Source organism: Aspergillus fumigatus, chromosome 1 (genome assembly GCF_000002655.1).
Source record: "Aspergillus fumigatus Af293 chromosome 1, whole genome shotgun sequence".
NCBI lineage: Eukaryota > Fungi > Ascomycota > Eurotiomycetes > Eurotiales > Aspergillaceae > Aspergillus > Aspergillus fumigatus.
The window spans coordinates 4,098,767-4,116,636 of record NC_007194.1 but is presented as its reverse complement, the minus strand read 5'-3'; the positions used below and the strand labels follow the sequence as shown (position 1 = coordinate 4,116,636).

The following is a 17,870-nucleotide window of genomic DNA, read 5'->3' as shown; positions in this document are numbered from 1 at the left end:
TTTCTTGCGGTAAGTGCTTCTCCCCACCGATATAGACACTAGCAATCGTTTAAGGTTCCTGACCTCAGAAGCATAGTTCGTCAAGGAGTGTGCGTTGCACTTGCACGGCTAAGTGATGAGCAAGAGATCGGCCGCTATTGATTACCAGCCAACTTTGCCTTGATTTATTCGTCATAGCCCCGTGTGGTTCTAGCAAACTTTGGCTTTAGGGTTTCTTTTTTTTTTTTTTTTTTTCTTTTTTTGCATTGCAACTTGCAGCTTACAACATGTCGGGGGACCTTTCTCCCTCGTTCTTGGGCTTGGAGAGCCTCCACGTTTTCATAACCGGTGCTGCTGGGGGCATTGGACAACGAGCCGTTCAGGAATTCCTAGGTAGGTGTAGATCGCATGTGTTGCCTTTCGAGACCCCGGACGTGCTACGTAAGCTAGATCAGCAAAGTTAAGTGTACGCTGTATCGCAATTATCCACCAGTTAGACCGCGATCGTCTGTGGTGCGCATCGGCCAGAACTGGCCGATGAGCTGCGTAAATGTCATTATATGCGACTACATTGAAGTCTGCTAATTCATGTCTCCTAACAGACCAAGGATGCAAGGTAACAGCATATGACCTCCGCCCGTTCGAGGTCTCAGACACTATTGGCGAGAGTTACGCCCGACTCAACATCCAGCGCGGCGACATCTCCGACGAAGAGTCCATCAGATCGGGCATTGCACTCGCCGTCAAGCGGTTCGGGCCCATCAACATCCTCATTGCCAACGCCGGCATCACCGATGAAAGCCACGACTATCCCATCTGGGAGCTCCCACTGGAAACATGGGAGAAGACGTACAGCGTCAACGTCCGCGGCACGTTTCTCACCATCAAGCACTTCCTGCGCGCTGCACGGACCGCACAGCAGGCTATGGGCAGGGAGCTGGAGAATCTGGCCATTGTCGTGACGGGAAGCGAGACGGGGGTGTTCGGGCAGGAGGGCCATGCCGAGTACGCATCCGGCAAAGCTGGTCTCCAGTATGGATTGGTGAAGAGTGTCAAGAACGAGATTGTCCGGCTGAATAGTAGGGCGAGAATCAACGCCGTTGCGCCAGGATGGGTGGACACACCTATGATCGAAGGGAGACTGGATGATCCAAAGGAACTGTGGGCCGAAGCCCAAGCTACGTATGTTCTTTCAACCAGCCTGGAGAGACTCTCCCTGACAAAATCATAGCGTTTGCCTCAAGAAGATCGCAAAGCCAGAAGACGTCGCACGTACCATGGCATTTCTGGCGTCGCACCGCGCAGCCGGCCATATCACGGGCCAATGCCTCAGTGTCGACGGAGGGATGGAAGGCCGCCTACTCTGGAAGGAGAGCGATCCATCAAACCCGAAAGCAACAAGCCTGGCTCGGACACAATCCATCCCGCAGAGCTTATCACCACCCAAACGCAACAAGATCCGCGTCGCAGTATCCATCGACCTCGACGCCGTCTCCGGCTGGCTAGGAACAGGCCACCACCCGGACAACATCCTCGCCGACTACTCCGCCGGCTTCTTCGCCGCCAAAGTCGGCGTCCCGCGGCTGCTCCGCATGCTCGCGAAACTCAACCTCGCCGACCGCTGCACCTGGTTCATCCCAGGCCACTCCGCCGAGAGCTTCCCGGACGAAGTCGCGCAGGTCGTCGCCTCAGGCGCCGAGATCGGCCTGCACGGATACGCCCACGAAGGCGCCTACCAGATGACCCCGCAGCAGGAGCGCGACGTCCTGGTGAAGTGCATCGACATCGCGACTAAGCTCACAGGCAAGAAACCAGTGGGCTACCGCGCGCCGCTCTACCAGCTCCGCGAGTCGACGCTCGATCTCCTTGAGGAATTTGGATTCGAATACGGTGCGTTCCCTCCCCTCTTCCACTACAAATGAACAGACATGAAAATGCTCCGAATATACTGACCATGACACCCAGATGCATCCCTCACAGACCATGACTGCCACCCCTTCTTCGCCCCGCGCCGTCCCGCCCTCCAACCGATCGACTTCTCCCAGCCGGCGTCTACCTGGATGCACCCGATCCCAAGTGCCGGCGCAAACGCACGCGAAGATCGGCGCCCCCTCGTCTGCGTCCCCTGCAACTGGTACATGGAAGACATGACCCCCATGCAATTCCTGCCGCACGTGCCCAACTCGCACGGGTACACGGATGTGCGGGTGATCGAGAACTTGTGGCGGGATCGGTTCCTGTGGATTCGGGAGAATGAGGAGGAACCCATCTTCCCTGTGCTGATGCATCCGGATACGAGTGGCATGGCACATGTGATTGGGATGGTGGAGCGGTTGTTGGGGTGGGTGAAGGGGTGGGGGGATGAGGTGGAATTTTGCCAGACGAGGGAGATTGCGAGGTGGTTTCGGGAGAGGAATGCTACGGAGTAGACTAGATAGACTACGAGCGTGTGTAAGACAGTTTGAAAAGATTTGAGTAGACTCAAATGTTATTATCATCATTATGTACAAGTCTGTCGATTATCATGCAGGTAGACAAAAACCATATAACCTATATAAAAAACATGTCGTAGCTCATCACTCGTTTTATCGTAGATTCCAAGCAAAACGCTTTTTTGCCTTTACTCATAAAGATCCATGTCACCGCTTCCGTTCTCGATCTCCGCCAGCGCGTCGTCCTCATCCACCATTTCCTCGTCTTCCTCCATTTCCACCTCGTGATTCGGCAGAACGTCGATGCGTCCTTCGCGCATGACCACCCGGGCAACCTCGCCGTCCTGGATACTGCCACGCAGGATGAGAACGGCGAGTTTGTTGAGGACCTCGCGCTCGATGATCCGCGCCAGAGGACGGGCACCGTACGCTGGTGAGTACCCTGCCTCGCCGAGATAATCCTTGACTTCCTCGGTGCACTGGATGGTAACGTTGCGGTTGTTCTGCTCGAGACGGCGCTGCACCTCGTTGAGGCGCAGGTCGACGATCTTGCGGATTTCCTTCCTGGTGAGCCGGTTGAAGATGACGATGCTGGAGATCCGGTTCAGGAACTCGGGCAGGAAATAATCGCGGAGAGCGCCCATGACCAGCTCGCGGGTCTGAGGGTCAATGCGGCCATCCTTGGTGGTCGGGCGCGAGAGGAACTCGGCTCCCAGGTTGGAGGTCATGACGACGATGCAGTTCTTGGCGTCGACAATTCTGCCCTGGCCATCGGTAATCCGACCGTCGTCCATGAGCTGCAGAAGAACGGTGAGCACCTCCTTGGCTGCCTTTTCGACTTCGTCGAACAGAAGGATGGAGAAGGGCCGACGGCGCAGACTCTCGGTCAGCTGACCACCAGCATCGTGTCCCACGTAGCCGGGAGGCGCACCAATCATCCGGCTCAGCGAGTGCCGCTCTTGGTACTCGGACATGTCGAACCGGATCATGGCCTTGGGGTCGTCGAAGAGGAACTCGGCAAGTGCCTTGGTCAACAGAGTCTTACCGGTACCGGAGGGACCGCAGAAGAGGAAGCTTGGAGGCGAGTTGGGGTTACTGAGACCCGACCGTTGCAGCCGAATGGCATTGGAGACCGAAGTGACAGCCTCCTTCTGGCCCACAACGATCTTGCCAAGGTACTTCTCCATGTGCAACAACTTGTCCCTCTCGGTGGTCTTGAGTCGGGTGACAGGGATACCAGTCCAACGGGCGACAATCTCGTTGATCTGATCGGGTCCGACCGCGTCGGCCAGCAGGGCCTCGCCATTGTCACCATGTCGAGCACGACGTTCCTCGTCTGCCTTGATGCGATCGGCCTCGAGTCGCTCGATTAAGGCCTTGGTTTCTGGAATGGCGTAGTACTCCAGGTCGGCAGCTGTCTGAGTGTCACCGGACCGTTCCGCTTCGTCTCTCTTGACCTTGAGTGAGTCGAGCTTAATCTTGGCATCTTGGATCGCCTTGCTGCGCTGCTTCTCGCTTTCGTACTTCTCCCGCAAGGGCCGCAACTCTTCCGTCACATTGGCGGCTTCTTGCTTGGCAGCTTCCAACCGGGCCTTGGACGCATCGTCCTTTTCCCGCTCGAGGGCATGGATTTCAATCTGCAGCTGGCGGAGTCTTCTCTCGAGGTTGTCTAGGGCCTCGGGCTCCGACTCGCGGGTCACTCTGACGGCGGCAGCCGCCTCATCGATGAGATCGACGGCCGAGTCGGGGAGTCGGCGAGCAGTGAGGTATCTGGCAGCCAATTCGGCTGCGGCAACGATAGCGCCGTCCAGAATGTTAACACCATGGTGGACTTCGTACTTTTCCTTCAGACCACGGAGAATGGAGATAGTTTCAGAGACGGTAGGTTCCTTGACGAGAACCTGTTGGAATCGTCGTTCGAATGCTTGATCCTTTTCAATGTACTTGCGGTATTCGCCGAGCGTGGTCGCACCGATACAATGTAGCTGACCACGAGCGAGCATAGGCTTCAGCAGATTGGCGGCATCCATACCTCCCTCCCCGCTCGAGCCTGCACCCATGAGAAGATGGATCTCGTCGACGAATAGGACAATCGTGTCCTTGGATTCTTCGATCTCCTTGAGAACGCCCTTCATTCTCTCTTCGAACTCCCCCCGGTACTTGCTACCGGCCACCAACGAGCCGACATCCAGGGAAAGCAGCCTGCACTGGGCCAGATTGGCCGGAACATCGGCGTTCACGATACGGCGAGCCAGACCTTCGACAATAGTGGTCTTACCGACACCGGGCTCACCGATCAGCACCGGGTTGTTCTTCGTCCGTCGACTGAGAATGCGGATGACTCGACGAATCTCCTCCTCACGACCAATGACAGGATCGATCTTGCCCTCTCTGGCCAGAGCAGTCATGTCAATGGTGAACTTCTTGAGGTTCTCATTCTCGCCCTCAGCGTCGGCAGTCTTGGAGTCTACCCGCCGTGTACCTCGGATCTGTTGTACCGCGGTGTCGATCAGCTTGACATTGGGGATGTTCGCATCCGCCAGTGCCCGCTGCACCTGAGAATCTTGAACGACCGAGAGGATGAGGTGGTCAATGGCAACGTAGCTGTCTTTTTGCGTCTTGGACAGCTCGGTCGACGCACGAATGACTTTGGCAAGGGCGGGTGAGACGCTCACTGTGTCGGGAGGAGGATCTTGACTCGGTAACCGGACAAGTAGCTTCATGAGGGAACGCTCGAGGAGCTGAGGGTCGCCATGAGCGCGCTCGACGACCTGGCGGAAGAGCGGAGCGGTGGAAGAGTCGTGCGAGGGATGTGTGGCGGTTTGTTGATCTTTCGAGTCATCTGGTGGAGGATTGAGGAGAGCAAGAGCGAGGTGAATCGGGAGGATCTGAGAATGGGCGTATTGCTCGGCCAGATGGCTCGAGTCCAATAACGCCTTGTTGGCTCTGTCTGTGAATTGAGCACCGTTCATTGTGAAACGGAATTGAGTGTCAGGTAATGATAATGATGGTGATAACAAACACAAAAGAAGAGAAGAAACAGCCTGCGCGGATGACAGCGGAGCTAGATATAGCTGCAGTTGGGTATCATCAGCCCATTCTTCGCAGTGTCGAGAAGCCTCTCTGTTGCCCCATGACGACACGAGTGGGTTCCACCGCCTTCCAGAACAATCGATCCCCATCACGTGCCAGCAGCTGATATAATCAACAGATCGACTGTCACTTAAAGAACGAGCTAACCTCAAGCAGGTGAATCCTGAGTTTATTTACTTATTCGATAATATTGTGATCAACTGACGAGAGTACTGGACCAAATTCGATAAGATTACATTGCAGCTGTCGGTCTCTGCTGAATAGAGCTGTCACCTGTTGCCCATTGCTTGAAGGTGGAGCCAACGGCCCCAAAGGACTTGTGGATGCCTTGTTGCCTTGTTGCCTTTTTGCCTGATTGCGTTGACCTGGGCCAATCACAACCGCGTCCTTCAACACACTCAATAGGACGTGAAGGTATCAATGCGGTCTTACTGAGCGATCAGACCATTTTCTGCCACTGCTCGTGAACGTATTCTGGCTGAATACGGGATAGATTGAAGCTGAAAGGACGATGGAAAACGCCCGCACCTGCGTTCAGTGTCGAGTGACTCGAGTCAGTCAGCCCATCAGAGCAGAGAGGATGATCCACCCCACGTTGCCTCGACATTGAGGGTAATAGGTACCTCTCTACGGAGTACCTCTCGAAGCTCCACTCAAAATCTCAGATGTGTCCTGTTCAAAGAGGGTTTCTCTAGAAATATGTGGAAACGATCCTCATAATCCATAGTCCAACCGTACCCTATTGTAGTCTGGAGCTTCATTGTTGCAGTTTCACAAGTACTCAACCATGACGTCAAAGCGGGATCTTTCTGGTTCATCTCCCATCCAGACCAATACTGACCAGATACTGACCAGACACTCTCTATCTGCACCGTTCTCCTCGGCAATCCAGGGCAAAACAGGGATGTCTCCTGCTTCCGACCAACGAACAGCCAGGCTGGTGTCTAGGTACTTGGTATCCCAACGAAGCTAAGGCACACTAACTGGCAGGAACAGAAACCGTCTCGCCTCTCAACGCCTGCGTGGACATGTTTTCCCCCACTTTTTCACTTTTTTCTGCTTGATTTGTTGTGCAGGAAGTCCCCTCGTCGTTGTGGCCGTGGTTCAGGTACTGCACTGCATAATCCACTACTTGGTCAGACCTCGGAATTGTTCCTTTGACATACGTAGGAGGCGGCGAATCAAGGTAGACGATTCAAGAAAATAGAGTGAGAATCGAATAATCCCATAGAGGGGAATCATTGATTTTTTTTTTTTTTTATGATTTTTTTTATGTGGGGGGGGGTAGATAGATAGATATTGATTCCTACTTAGGCGCATGCATACCTTGGGGAATCATGACTTACATCAACCATACAGTCACAGAAGACAGAGACTGTGAGATATTTCTGAAGTAGCTTTGGCCAGGTGGGTTCTATCCAGCAAATAATAATCGGAGATTGAAGCAGCATCTCCAGCTTCCCAAGGCAGACCTTCTTATCTCGGACGGGCTGTAGCTAAACGTGGTTCAACCGTCCAGACGATCTCCATCTTGTTCCATTCCTATTACTATTATTATTCTTACAATTGACTTGGTGATCCACTGAGCTAATAGGGATTTACTTTTTCCGGTTCAAAAAGGAAAGAAAGGATACTCGACTCTTCCCCCTCCTCCTCCTGTCATATCCAACCATCTCTCTGCATATAAAAGCTTGCTCATCGTCCTCTGGTCACTCCCGCTTCTTCTCCATCTGAAGCATTCTTCGCCATCCTGACCTGACCCATCTGATCGTTGGATAGGATTGTCGTTGCCGCTTCTCTTCTTCTTTTGATTGTCCCTGCTGTCTCGATACAGTATACGATTGGAAAAGAAAAGGACACCAGTAGACTACTACACCAGTGGTGAAAAGTCCCTGGTTGAAGTAATACTTGGCTCATATCTACACTACAGGCTGCTGCCTTGGTTGTCATTTCGACTCCATTGAGATCTGCTCATCAGAAATGTCGCAGAAACCTATTTTTGTTGCTACCCATCCTCGAGCATGCTCCACGGCCTTTGAAAGAGTGAGTGCTACCTATCCCTTTTGCTACTCCTTGCATTACGCACGGTCTGGCCGAACAAGGGACTGATCCGTACATCGTAGGTCTTTATGACTCGCCGTGATTCTATACAATGTATTCATGAGCCCTTTGGCGATGCCTTTTACTATGGTCCCGAAAGGCTCAGCTCCAGATTCGCCGATGATGAACAGGCCCGACTAGACAGTGGGTTCAGCGAATCGACATACAAGACGGTGCTGGATAGAATCGAGCGTGAAGCTGCCGAGAACGAGGTCCGACCCTAGTCTTCTTTTCTTCTTTTTCTTTTTTTCTTGTCTTTTCTTTTGTTCTCTGATTTCCTATGTTCTACCTCATTCTCGATCCTCTCGTAATTTCCCCGGTCATTCCGCCATGATGAGATCAATGGCCATGTCCGGGAGAAAACTTGCACTCACCTCGGTTCTCTCCAATCTCTCTGTAAAACGCTCTGTCAAGATGTTGGCCGCGAATTTTGGGTGTAATGATTCGCATGCACAAACTGAATCCACAAGGCGTCAGTCTTCGCAACGTTACTTACCTGATGCAGGGAAAGAGAGTTTTCATCAAGGATATTATCCACTACCTTCTGCCTCCCGACGGGAAGCCTGCCAGCATTGCCCCCTCACTCAAGAGGATCAAACGCGGCGTCGGCACCAATGGACAAACCACCGGTGAAGAAAACGGCGTGGTCAACGGCCACGTCGACCAGGGCAGCAACGGCCAGGACCAGACCGGCCAGAACGGTCACTCCAAGTCCCGGGCCAGCGAGCCCTACCCGTACGACACGGAGCCCGAACCTGGCAATCCCACCGTGATGCCAAAGGAGCTACTGTCGCGCTTCCACTTCGCCTTCCTCATCCGCGACCCACATTTCAGTGTCCCCTCCTACTACCGCTGCACCATCCCGCCCCTGGACGACATCACCGGCTTTTACACCTACGACCCCCTCGAAGCCGGATACGACGAGGTCCGCCGCGTCTTCGACTACCTGCGCCGCGAGGGCCTGATCGGCCCTCACGTCGCCACGCGCGAACAGGACGCCAACGAACTCACCGACAACCAGAAGCCGCAGCCTGTTGTCCCCGGGCTCGGCGCCCTCCATGAGTCTGGCGCGGAGATCTGCGTCATCGACGCAGATGAGATGCTCGAGAAGCCCGCCGCCATGATCGAGGCGTTCTGCCGCAGTGTCGGACTCGATTATGATCCCTCCATGCTGTGCTGGGACACCGACGTGGACCACAAGATTGCACGGGACGCGTTCGAGAAATGGCGTGGTTTCCACAACGATGCGATCGAGTCGAAGGGTCTGATGGCGAAGGAACCTGTAGCACTCCCTTTTTCCTCACCATTCCCTGCAAACCGAAGAAACTGACCGTTTATAGCACTCTCCGAAATCCGAAGAGAAATTCGACACCGAATGGCGTGAAAAGTACGGGCCCGAGGCCGCGGCTCGCATCCGCGAGGCTGTCGACCGCAACATGCCGGACTACCTGTACTTGAAGCAATTCGCCATGAAAGTGTAGGCTTGCACCGCTGCAGAAATGGAGAAGGAAAGAAGTGGGTAAATTGCAACGAGGAGGATTTAAGCAAATATTTAAGGTTGGCACTTGACATGCCCTGCGATGATCCATGTTCCCATAACGATGCCAACGACGACGATGATGAGATCTTAGCTCTGATGACGCCATTTCGGGGTTCTCCATACTTTGTACTCCACGGAGTATATTTAGTCGTGTTTCTCACTCTGATTCTGATTCGTCTCTTTGTTTGCGTCTGATGTCTTTGAGTGTAGGGAGATTATCATACTGTGGGTCTACCCTTGTCAGGGTCATAGTCGTAATAGCTGGTCAGGGTACTGCACTATTCCGTAATCACAGGCTGAAATAATTGAATTCATTCATCATACAGTGCTATCTATCCCCATCGACTTAGTATTTCTCAGGACGTCAAATGAACGCACACATGCCGTAAACCAAAACTTAGAGTCAGAACACGACATATGTATGTGCCAATGCCAATGCCAACCGCCACAAAAATGCCACAGATCTAACCTCTCAAACCGCGCTGTAACCGCCTCTCGACCCGCTCCCTTGGAGCGTATTAATGACCCGTCGGAGCCAGTCCTGGAAAATATACGGAATGTCACGGAGGGTGTCGCCGTGCGGGAGGAGGTCCCAGCCACGGGCACCGTAGCGGTTGTAGTTGAGCCAGGAGCCGAAAATAAGGTACGCGGCGACGCAGAGGAAGAGGCTGTAGATTATTAGCACTAGCTTTCGACTGGTGGGAGGCAGAAAGATGGACATACATGATTATCAACCAAGTAAAGAACCCCCAATGGCTCGATCCGTCGCCCTTCCTATCGCGGACATAATTGTCGCACGCATACCGTGTCCGCCACTTCAGCTTCAACACGTACGCATCGTCGTCCGCGGGCCCGAAACTCTCAAACTGCAAGCTGCGCGAGGGATCCGACCCGTCATTCGGGTCCGTCTTCTCCTTGTCCTTCTCCTTGTTCTTGTCGCCTTCATCCTCCCGCACCACCAACCGCCGGCGCGTCTCCTCCTCCTCCTCTTCCTCCTCCACAGAAGACAACCCCTCCAGGCCTGACCGATCGGGATCACATTGGAACTCAATCACCGCCCGTGCATCCTTCTTCTTCTTGTCCTTGTCGATGTACTCGCCCCCCGCCAGTTTTACCAGGAGCCCTTCCTGCCCATCTCCCTTCAGCCGCGTGACCTCGGCGTCCTTGCTGCCGTGACCCAGGGGGTCCAGTCCGGCAATGGGGAAGGCATGGCTGATCTCCTCCGAGCCGTCGGGGGTATACTTGTACTGGAATCCGCAGACTACAGAGTAGAACAACAGTCAGCACTCATTCATTGTTTTCCTTGAATTCAACAGGTCCTAGGTGCCATGGCACGCACTATTCTTCGAAGTCCCGCATTTCAGATCCCCCCGGATCGAGGCCTTGCCGAGCGCCTTGCAGATGTCCAGCACGTAGGTCGTGTTCACGATGTAGTCTTCCGCCTTGTCGACATGGTAGATCGTGTGCACGCCGTGCAAGCCGTAGAGGTCGTATTTGATCCCCTCTGCGATGATATTACGGCAGTCGAACGATCCTGACGCCGAGGCTAGACCGGTGAAGAGAGCGGAGGAGAGGAACCACGATGAGAGGCTCGATTGTATTCGCATAGTGGGAGAATGTCACCAGGGGGCGAGCGAGGGAAATGCAGTGCGTAGTGTCGCCTTACACGATGGACGAGGCCGTTTATAATCGGTTTTGGATCCTCTGTTCAGCGAGAGCACAAGGGTGGTATTGTTGCTTAAAGGAACGGTGATGCCCTGTCTTGAAGGCAGAGTGTGAGGTCACGGACCAACAATGTGACACCGAGTCGGAAAACGCGATTTGGACCGGTTGTCTGGATTATACGATCGGAAAAAAGTGTGTGCTTATGCTGCAGTATACTAGAAGATAATATATGCGGACGAAATTGGTCAAGGGGAATCAAAGGATAGATTGCTGTGCTAGCTGGCTGGATGCGGTTCACCTCGTGCTTGTAGTTGGGGATTCGTTTCTCCGGATTGCGACCGCGATCCTTGCAGGACAGCTCCTATCACCTCGTCCCACAGCACTCAGGTAGAAATGAAGAACAACTGATGCTCAACGAGCTGAACGATTATGCCCTCGTAGCAGGCAACAAGCAGCTATTCTATCTAGCTCTAAATGGTCCTCCTTGCGGAGGAGAGATTATGATGTCACCCGACTGTTGTCGTCCACTTGCATCGACAATCTCTCTCCTACCAGACAAGAATACTAGAGAAGTCTATAGCCAGTTTAGTAACTCTGCTGCGTCCTAGACGTATCTACCGGTATTTCATTTCTATGGCCCTCGAAACTATGAGTAGACTCTGCACTACAATGGACGCAATCGCAGCTCCTGAGCATCAGTGATGCAGCACGTGTCCAGATCAAGAATCACAGCTAATTTCACCAGTCGCTACAAATCATATAGATCATATGGCAATACTCACCGAGTACGCTGTCTTTCCTCAACCGCTCCATGACAATAGACACCTCCGTGTACCATCTCATCTCGTCCCATCCTAACAGAACAGCCATGCTGCTGTATCCTGCCCCGCACGGACCACCTCCCACCACAGTCAAATCAGTCTCCAAATCCACCAAGAATCAGATACTCAAGCCCATTAAGCCCATCGCCACAAAGCTCTCAACCCTCACTTAAACCCTAAAGCCATCAACAAAATGATGAGTCACCGCATGGTATGTCTTAAAAAAGAGATTCCTAACCCCACCCCCATTCCCAACCGTAGAAGCCAAACCTAACGCTCCCCAGCTCAGCAAAGAAGACGAAGCCACAGTGGGCGGCGAAGAAAACGAAGTCCGGCGCGAAGACCAAGAGAAGATCAATCGGTTCAGCCGTCTTCATCAGCGCGCGTCTGTGCTCGAGGAGCAACTCAAGGCGAAGCAGGTACGTCTACACTCCCGCTCACGCTCATTCTCCGAGTCTGGGGATGCCATTGGCCCCAATTGGCGATACTGATGCTACGTAAATTAGAAAGACAAGGAGGATCTAGAGGAGATCTCGACTGAGCTCGAGTTGGCGGATGAGGATGAATTAGTCCCGTATGTATCTTTCCTCTAGTGTTCTGCTTTATTCATGTACACCGTCAGGCTGGATGTTGCTGACGCATAGCAGGTACAAGATTGGCGACGCCTTCTTCCAGCTGCCTCTGGCAGACGCGCAGTCTCTTCTGGCGTCGTCGACCGAGCAGATTGATTTGGAGGTGTCCAGGCTGGAGGAGACTTTGGGAGATGTACGTGAGGAGCTGCAGCAGCTCAAGGTTACTCTGTACGCGCGGTTTGGACGCAGTATCAATTTGGAGACGTAGATTCCTCTTCTTCTACTTGTTCTTGTTTCTGCAAGAAGATATTTCCGCTTTTTGGTCAGCAGCAATGATGAACAGACCTGTCAACCGTTATGACCCGGTTGATGGTATAATTCTATAGATGTTACTATCTGCATGGACATTAGGATATTGTACTGTATGTATACATAGGCAAGCATATAAGCAAAAAACAGTCATAAACCATTATCTCGTCCCGGATGTGGCCCAAACCCTCAATCCAGTCTTACTACTGGCGAAGGTAATACAAAGGCACCGACAAGATCCATTCGGAAGTAGATTTTCTGCCCCCATTCCGTACCTCGCTCCTGCTGTCGCGGAGCGACTGCTCGGGAAGGCAGTGTGTACGTGGAGATTGAGCTCGAGTCCCTTGGCGACGCTTCATACAAGCGCGCTCTCATAGCCTTTCTGACATGCAGTCTTGAACAAATCAGATGATGCTCGCAATCGTCATCCGTGACTGAACCGAGTTCATTTCTTTCGCTGGTGCTGGCTCTGTTTGCTCCGTTTTGAGAAGTGCCGGCTCGGTTGGCTTCGCCGCCAGTGGAACATCCCGCCGCTCGTACTCTTGCTGCTGCTGCTGCTGCTGCTTCTCCTTCAAGAGATATTCGACCGTTCGCTCGACCCACTCCCAGCCCTCCCAAGCAATCTCTGAACCTTCACCGTGAGGCCAACCATTCCGGGCAACTGCGTGGGTGAACGATGCTGGGCTGTCGTATTTTGGGGACATGGCCTCTAGCTGAGAACCGGTCTCACTGCCTTCCCATACCCAGCTGCCGTCACTGGTTCCTTGCATGTCACCGGACACATACGCCATCATTTCTTCGTCCCGCTCCAGAATGGCTGCATCGCCCCGGCGCAACCGTTCCAGCAGGCATCTGAGGAAGAAGGCGATGTACCGTCCACAGGCTGCGTTGACGGTGTGCGAATCCCCCACCACAGCGCTAGCCTGAACACACACCAATGCCGCAGCAAATTCCTGGCGAAACAAAAGCAAGAGCGAACAACGCCAAATATGTGTACATAGCATCGTCCCGGCCGATGATGCAAATAATGGCCGCCAGTCATCGTTCCCTGTACTCGAGGCATAGCGCATGCAACGGGAAAGGAGATGGGCAGTATCTTTTGCTATTGAAATGCTGTAATCCAAAGCCGCCGATCGTACGTCGGGAGAGCAAAAGGGAGATATGTTATGACGGTGGAGAATGAGGCGAGCGTTCTGAAGGTAGCCAATCGGGGCAAGAGAGCGCGGATCGAGGGGTAAATCGGACTTCGGATGGTATTGGGGAGGAAAGGTTGCAAGGCAAGCGCTGAAGTGTCGTTCAAAAGTCTCAAGAGTTCCGGTGGAAACGCTGTAGCTTCGTAACGTCCGAGTCAACTGGCCAATGGAGCGGACGACGTGGATGGTGGCCAGAAGTGGAGTGGTCTGCTGGCCTTCGGGTACGCAAGCACCCTCTGCTATGTATTGCTCGTCAAACGGACAAGGAAGATCAACGTCGCAATCTTGGTCGTTGATCAAAACCGGCTTCCCCATCTCCAGCGCAAGAAGCCTAGAGAATAATGAGCATTGTTGCCTGTAAAGAAATCATTCCCAAAGACAAACCTGTCCCACGCGTACATCCCCCACCACACACGTCTTCTCATTTCCCTCTCAACAACTGGCCACGGACCGGATTCAATATGGAGGCCTAACTCCTGCGCAATCCTCACCGCAGATCCAATCCATACCCAGCTCGCTGATTTCGAATTGACTTCGTAAAGAAATATACTGACCAAGAGGGCACATCTGGCTTGATCAAGTGTGAAGTTATCTTGCCAGACATCAATGACCCCGCAAGAGGTTTTGATGAACTCTTTCCCCTCCTCTTCTCTATTCCGATCCAATGTGTGCAGAGATCCGCAGGCAAACACACCGAAGAGAACTGCGGCCCATTCCCGAGGAACACCCACAAGGGATCCATTGCGGTATACATTCTCGTATTCAACCATGAAGCTGGGCCAGTGGATGATTGGTAGAACACAATGAATGCACGAATAATACTGTGCGAGGAGGTGATTCGCGACGTCTTTCGGAGGGAGTCGAGGTGGATCAGCAGTTAAAAGCGACTTAGGGCCGGGCTGACGATACGGGCTAGGTACCTTGAGAATCCCTCGTCCGTACTTTCGCAGATTGACTCGAGCCTCGCTGAGATCCTGCAACACTGGCGCTTTTGGTCTTCTGGAGGGACGATACCCGATGTCCGGCAGCTTCAATTGCGGTTGTCCAGTGCCATCGATTTCCAAATCCATAAGATTATCAGACCTCAGCATACCCGCTCGCAGTTGCTGAAGTTGCTGTTTGGTCGATGAAAGCTGTTTTTCCAAATCCTGCACTTGTCTACTTGCACGTTAGAATCGCAGGACTTTTCCGGATGGAAGAGATCGCCGTAGCCACGAACTTGATAGAAGACATGCGTCTATTGGTTTCCTTGGTGAACTGGCATCGCACTTTTCGATTGGTACATTCCGTACAACTGGTCGATTCTGACGCATCACACTAGACAAGACAGGGTCAATCAATCTATGGTCATTGGACTTGCACGAATAGTAATTACCTTAACTTTCCGCTCGCGACAAGCATCGCAGCTCGGATCCTTCCGCCTTTGGCGATACGCCCTTTTCTGATGTAGATGACCCTGTTGATGGTGGTGACTATGATGATGTTGCTGCGGTGGTGGTGGTGGTGGTGGCTGCTGCTGCTGCTGCCCCACCGCAGATGCAGGTGGAAGAGTTGAGCCCCCAGATACAGATCCATTGAGCGAAGAGACATCCGAACGGATTGGAGGAACTTCGGCGGGGGAACCGCTAGACTCATAGGAACGAGTGTATGTTGAAGTTGTCGAGGGTGGTTGTCCCAAAGGCTGTAACAGCTGAGCCATTCTCAGTCCGCTGCCGGGCCTGCTCGGCGGAGCGGAACACAACCCCGCGGAAGTTCCCTGTGGGAAAGGACCAGAAGGAGAGGTCACTGACTGTACTGGAGGTAACTCATAACGACCACTCTGATGATTTGGGCTAGCCGGAGAGCGGTAATAATGCGTCTGCATGGTTCCTAAATCGCAACATGAAAAGCCAGTTCATCAGGGGAGTTGGTGCCGCGTCTTGCTTGGAAAAGTGTGTGTGTGTCGCCCACGCTCAAAGTGGCGTCAGTTGGGTTGACTTGGCTGCACCGAGGGGAAGCCAACTCTAGAGACAGGTTGATGATGGAAAGCTTATAGAGCGAAAGCTTGGTAATGTATATGAAGTTTATTCCTGAAGGCGGAAAGGGTGGGCTGAGACAACACTGAGGGTAAGAGAGTTAAGAGCAATCCACGCAAATCATAATAAATAATGATAGTTGTTGTAAAAGGAGCAGAAGAAAAGTTAAAAAAAAGGACTGTCAGTCAAAAAAGGAAGTTGACAAAGGTCAAGCTGGCTGTGGTGGCGAAAGAGTGTAGACGTGTGCAACGGCAATTAAATAAATGTATCTCCCACTGTCAAATAATAAAGACAACCAGTTCCTTGGAAATAGGTGCAAGATTAGAGTTGGCGCGGAAGGGCAGACGTTATGGCTATTCGGTGTTCAAGTTGATAGGATGACAGACTGCGGGGAGAAGTCCAATAGGTAGTCAGTGGTGGTTGTCACAGATGAGGCCATCCAATTGATCCACGGATAGGCAGCCGAAATGTGTACCTAGTTGCCGAGGTCTGTGATTTGCTGCTCAAGGGAACGTGGAGGATTTAAGTACTGGACGATCGAACATGTTATTAAATTAACCCAAGACAGGTTAAGAGATCGATACCATATGACAAGGACAGAAGCGGGAAGGAAGAAGCGAAGAAGGATTGGAGAAGTAATTAGCAGACTACCAACCAAGTAGTAGACAAGGATCTTTGGGTAAGGGAAACATTAGTTATGATGCTAACTATGGAATAGGGTTGCTTCCTGGTCAGGATAAGCCCAGATTACATTGATATTGGCTACAAAATAATAAATTATATGATCTTTGCTGACATATAAAATACAACAATAATGACTGTGCGCTTTAAGGATCAGGGTAGTATTCTACCAGAGGATCCAGATGTCTTCAAATGACAAGATCGATTTAGTAAAATAATAATAATATTATTATCATTATGAGAATCTTATTAATATAAAACGATGGGAAAAAAAATATCAGTGCGCAGGGTCTTGAGCAAAAAAGAAACTTCCAGGAAGCAACTCCGAAAACTTTCTCGGCAGACCCCGGTCGAAAGAACAGAGCCAGAGCATGGCTGAAACAACGCCAGTTCACACCAAAATAGCATAGAGTAGGCTGAGATCTCAGGAGGTGGGGATTGGGCCGGTGAGACAAGGAATTCTTCATGAGAAAGCAACGGGATGGTTTCTTCATTGCTCGCAGACTCATGTAGTGTACGTCTGCGAAATGTTTCGGGTAACCTACTCCGTACTTCGGCTTCTTGTGTCGGCTTGACCATGCTATCATACTACTATTGGGCATGACGATCGTAAGGTCCTGTGGACTGATATTGGCTCAACGTTACAAAGTGTATATCTTACTTTAGTAGTCTAAATGTTGGGCAATTTTCTGACTAGTAAAGTAACTAGCATGATGAAATCCCGGAGTCTACTCCGTAGTTGACCATGAGTGGAGGCAAATCAAAGAGATGAGGCCTCTGTTTCGACCATTGACAAGGCTAGCAGGTAGACTAATTTTGAAGTGGTATCCCGAGATCGGCAATGGAAGTGTACAGAGTGGTTCTCCTGCCATGCTGTTCATTCTAAAGCCAATGTCTCCCCTAGGACAAGGTACCTACCCTTTTCGGAATAAGATCTCTGGCTTCAAGAACGAGCATTCGTATGCAACAAAGCAAGCGGCCCTGTAAGGTATCTCACATCCGTGGCAATCATTTCCTGGGGCGATAGTTCCCTAGATGATCACCACCAAGCCGGGAGTATGATATTGGATAAGCAGTTGAATAAGGCGAGGTACATTAGCCAAAGTATGGTTCTTTCGAAGGCTCAACCGTTCAAACTTCAAAATCATGTTTCAAGGGATCCAAGTGGTCCGTCGAGTTCGAGACGGGCTGGACGGAATGTCATTCAGAACGTTTGATTCGTCCGCTTGATTTCTTTACTTCTTTTCGTCACCGGCAAAGCTGGAGTCCGTGCTGTGCATATTCTCCGGACACTGGCCAGAGGGTGAGGGTGCTTTCCTGCTTCAGATACCATTACGAATCTGTTTTATCTGTATTCTGAGTCATGATCGTGCGCTGAGAAAAATCTGTCGAGATAGAAGGCAGTCGGCTTTTTGCTCCCCTGCGTTGTTACAGATGGGTAAGCTTTGGCAATCCATCAACGGCCGCCTC

General features: G+C 52.1%; 6 protein-coding genes across 6 annotated transcripts; 3 read left to right on the top strand and 3 right to left on the bottom strand.

Moving 5' to 3' along the window:
- Window positions 1-242: 242 nt before the first annotated feature.
- Window positions 243-2,408, top strand: AFUA_1G15280 (SDR family oxidoreductase/polysaccharide deacetylase family protein; the record flags this gene model as incomplete). Its single annotated transcript, XM_747804.2, has 3 exons — window positions 243-1,161; window positions 1,211-1,869; window positions 1,945-2,408. The coding sequence occupies exons 1-3, from the start codon at window positions 530-532 to the stop codon at window positions 2,406-2,408; spliced, it is 1,755 nt and encodes a 584-aa protein (XP_752897.1). The 5' UTR covers window positions 243-529.
- A 44-nt stretch (window positions 2,409-2,452) lies between these two features.
- Window positions 2,453-5,593, bottom strand: AFUA_1G15270 (ATP-dependent Clp protease ATP-binding subunit; the record flags this gene model as incomplete). The annotated part of the gene is made up of 1 exon (XM_747803.2): window positions 2,453-5,593. One exon carries the CDS (start codon window positions 5,591-5,593, stop codon window positions 2,600-2,602), a length of 2,994 nt encoding a protein of 997 aa, XP_752896.1. The 3' UTR covers window positions 2,453-2,599.
- A 1,188-nt stretch (window positions 5,594-6,781) lies between these two features.
- Window positions 6,782-9,161, top strand: AFUA_1G15260 (uncharacterized protein). The gene is made up of 4 exons (XM_747802.3): window positions 6,782-7,547; window positions 7,628-7,816; window positions 8,110-8,886; window positions 8,945-9,161. Exons 1-4 carry the CDS (start codon window positions 7,485-7,487, stop codon window positions 9,083-9,085), a joined length of 1,170 nt encoding a protein of 389 aa, XP_752895.2. The 5' UTR covers window positions 6,782-7,484; the 3' UTR covers window positions 9,086-9,161.
- Window positions 9,162-9,616: 455 nt separating this feature from the next.
- AFUA_1G15250 (autophagy-related protein 27) lies at window positions 9,617-11,343 on the bottom strand (the record flags this gene model as incomplete). Its single annotated transcript, XM_747801.2, has 3 exons — window positions 10,484-11,343; window positions 9,868-10,405; window positions 9,617-9,812 (listed from the first exon to the last, which is right to left on the bottom strand). The coding sequence occupies exons 1-3, from the start codon at window positions 10,749-10,751 to the stop codon at window positions 9,617-9,619; spliced, it is 1,002 nt and encodes a 333-aa protein (XP_752894.1). The 5' UTR covers window positions 10,752-11,343.
- AFUA_1G15240 (tubulin-binding prefolding complex subunit GIM3) lies at window positions 11,344-12,470 on the top strand (the record flags this gene model as incomplete). Its single annotated transcript, XM_747800.2, has 4 exons — window positions 11,344-11,841; window positions 11,915-12,049; window positions 12,137-12,204; window positions 12,278-12,470. The coding sequence occupies exons 1-4, from the start codon at window positions 11,824-11,826 to the stop codon at window positions 12,468-12,470; spliced, it is 414 nt and encodes a 137-aa protein (XP_752893.1). The 5' UTR covers window positions 11,344-11,823.
- A 445-nt stretch (window positions 12,471-12,915) lies between these two features.
- On the bottom strand, window positions 12,916-15,568 carry AFUA_1G15230 (transcription factor domain-containing protein; the record flags this gene model as incomplete). The annotated part of the gene is made up of 3 exons (XM_747799.1): window positions 12,916-14,035; window positions 14,089-14,837; window positions 15,080-15,568. The coding sequence occupies 3 exons, from the start codon at window positions 15,566-15,568 to the stop codon at window positions 12,916-12,918; spliced, it is 2,358 nt and encodes a 785-aa protein (XP_752892.1).
- Window positions 15,569-17,870: the final 2,302 nt, after the last annotated feature.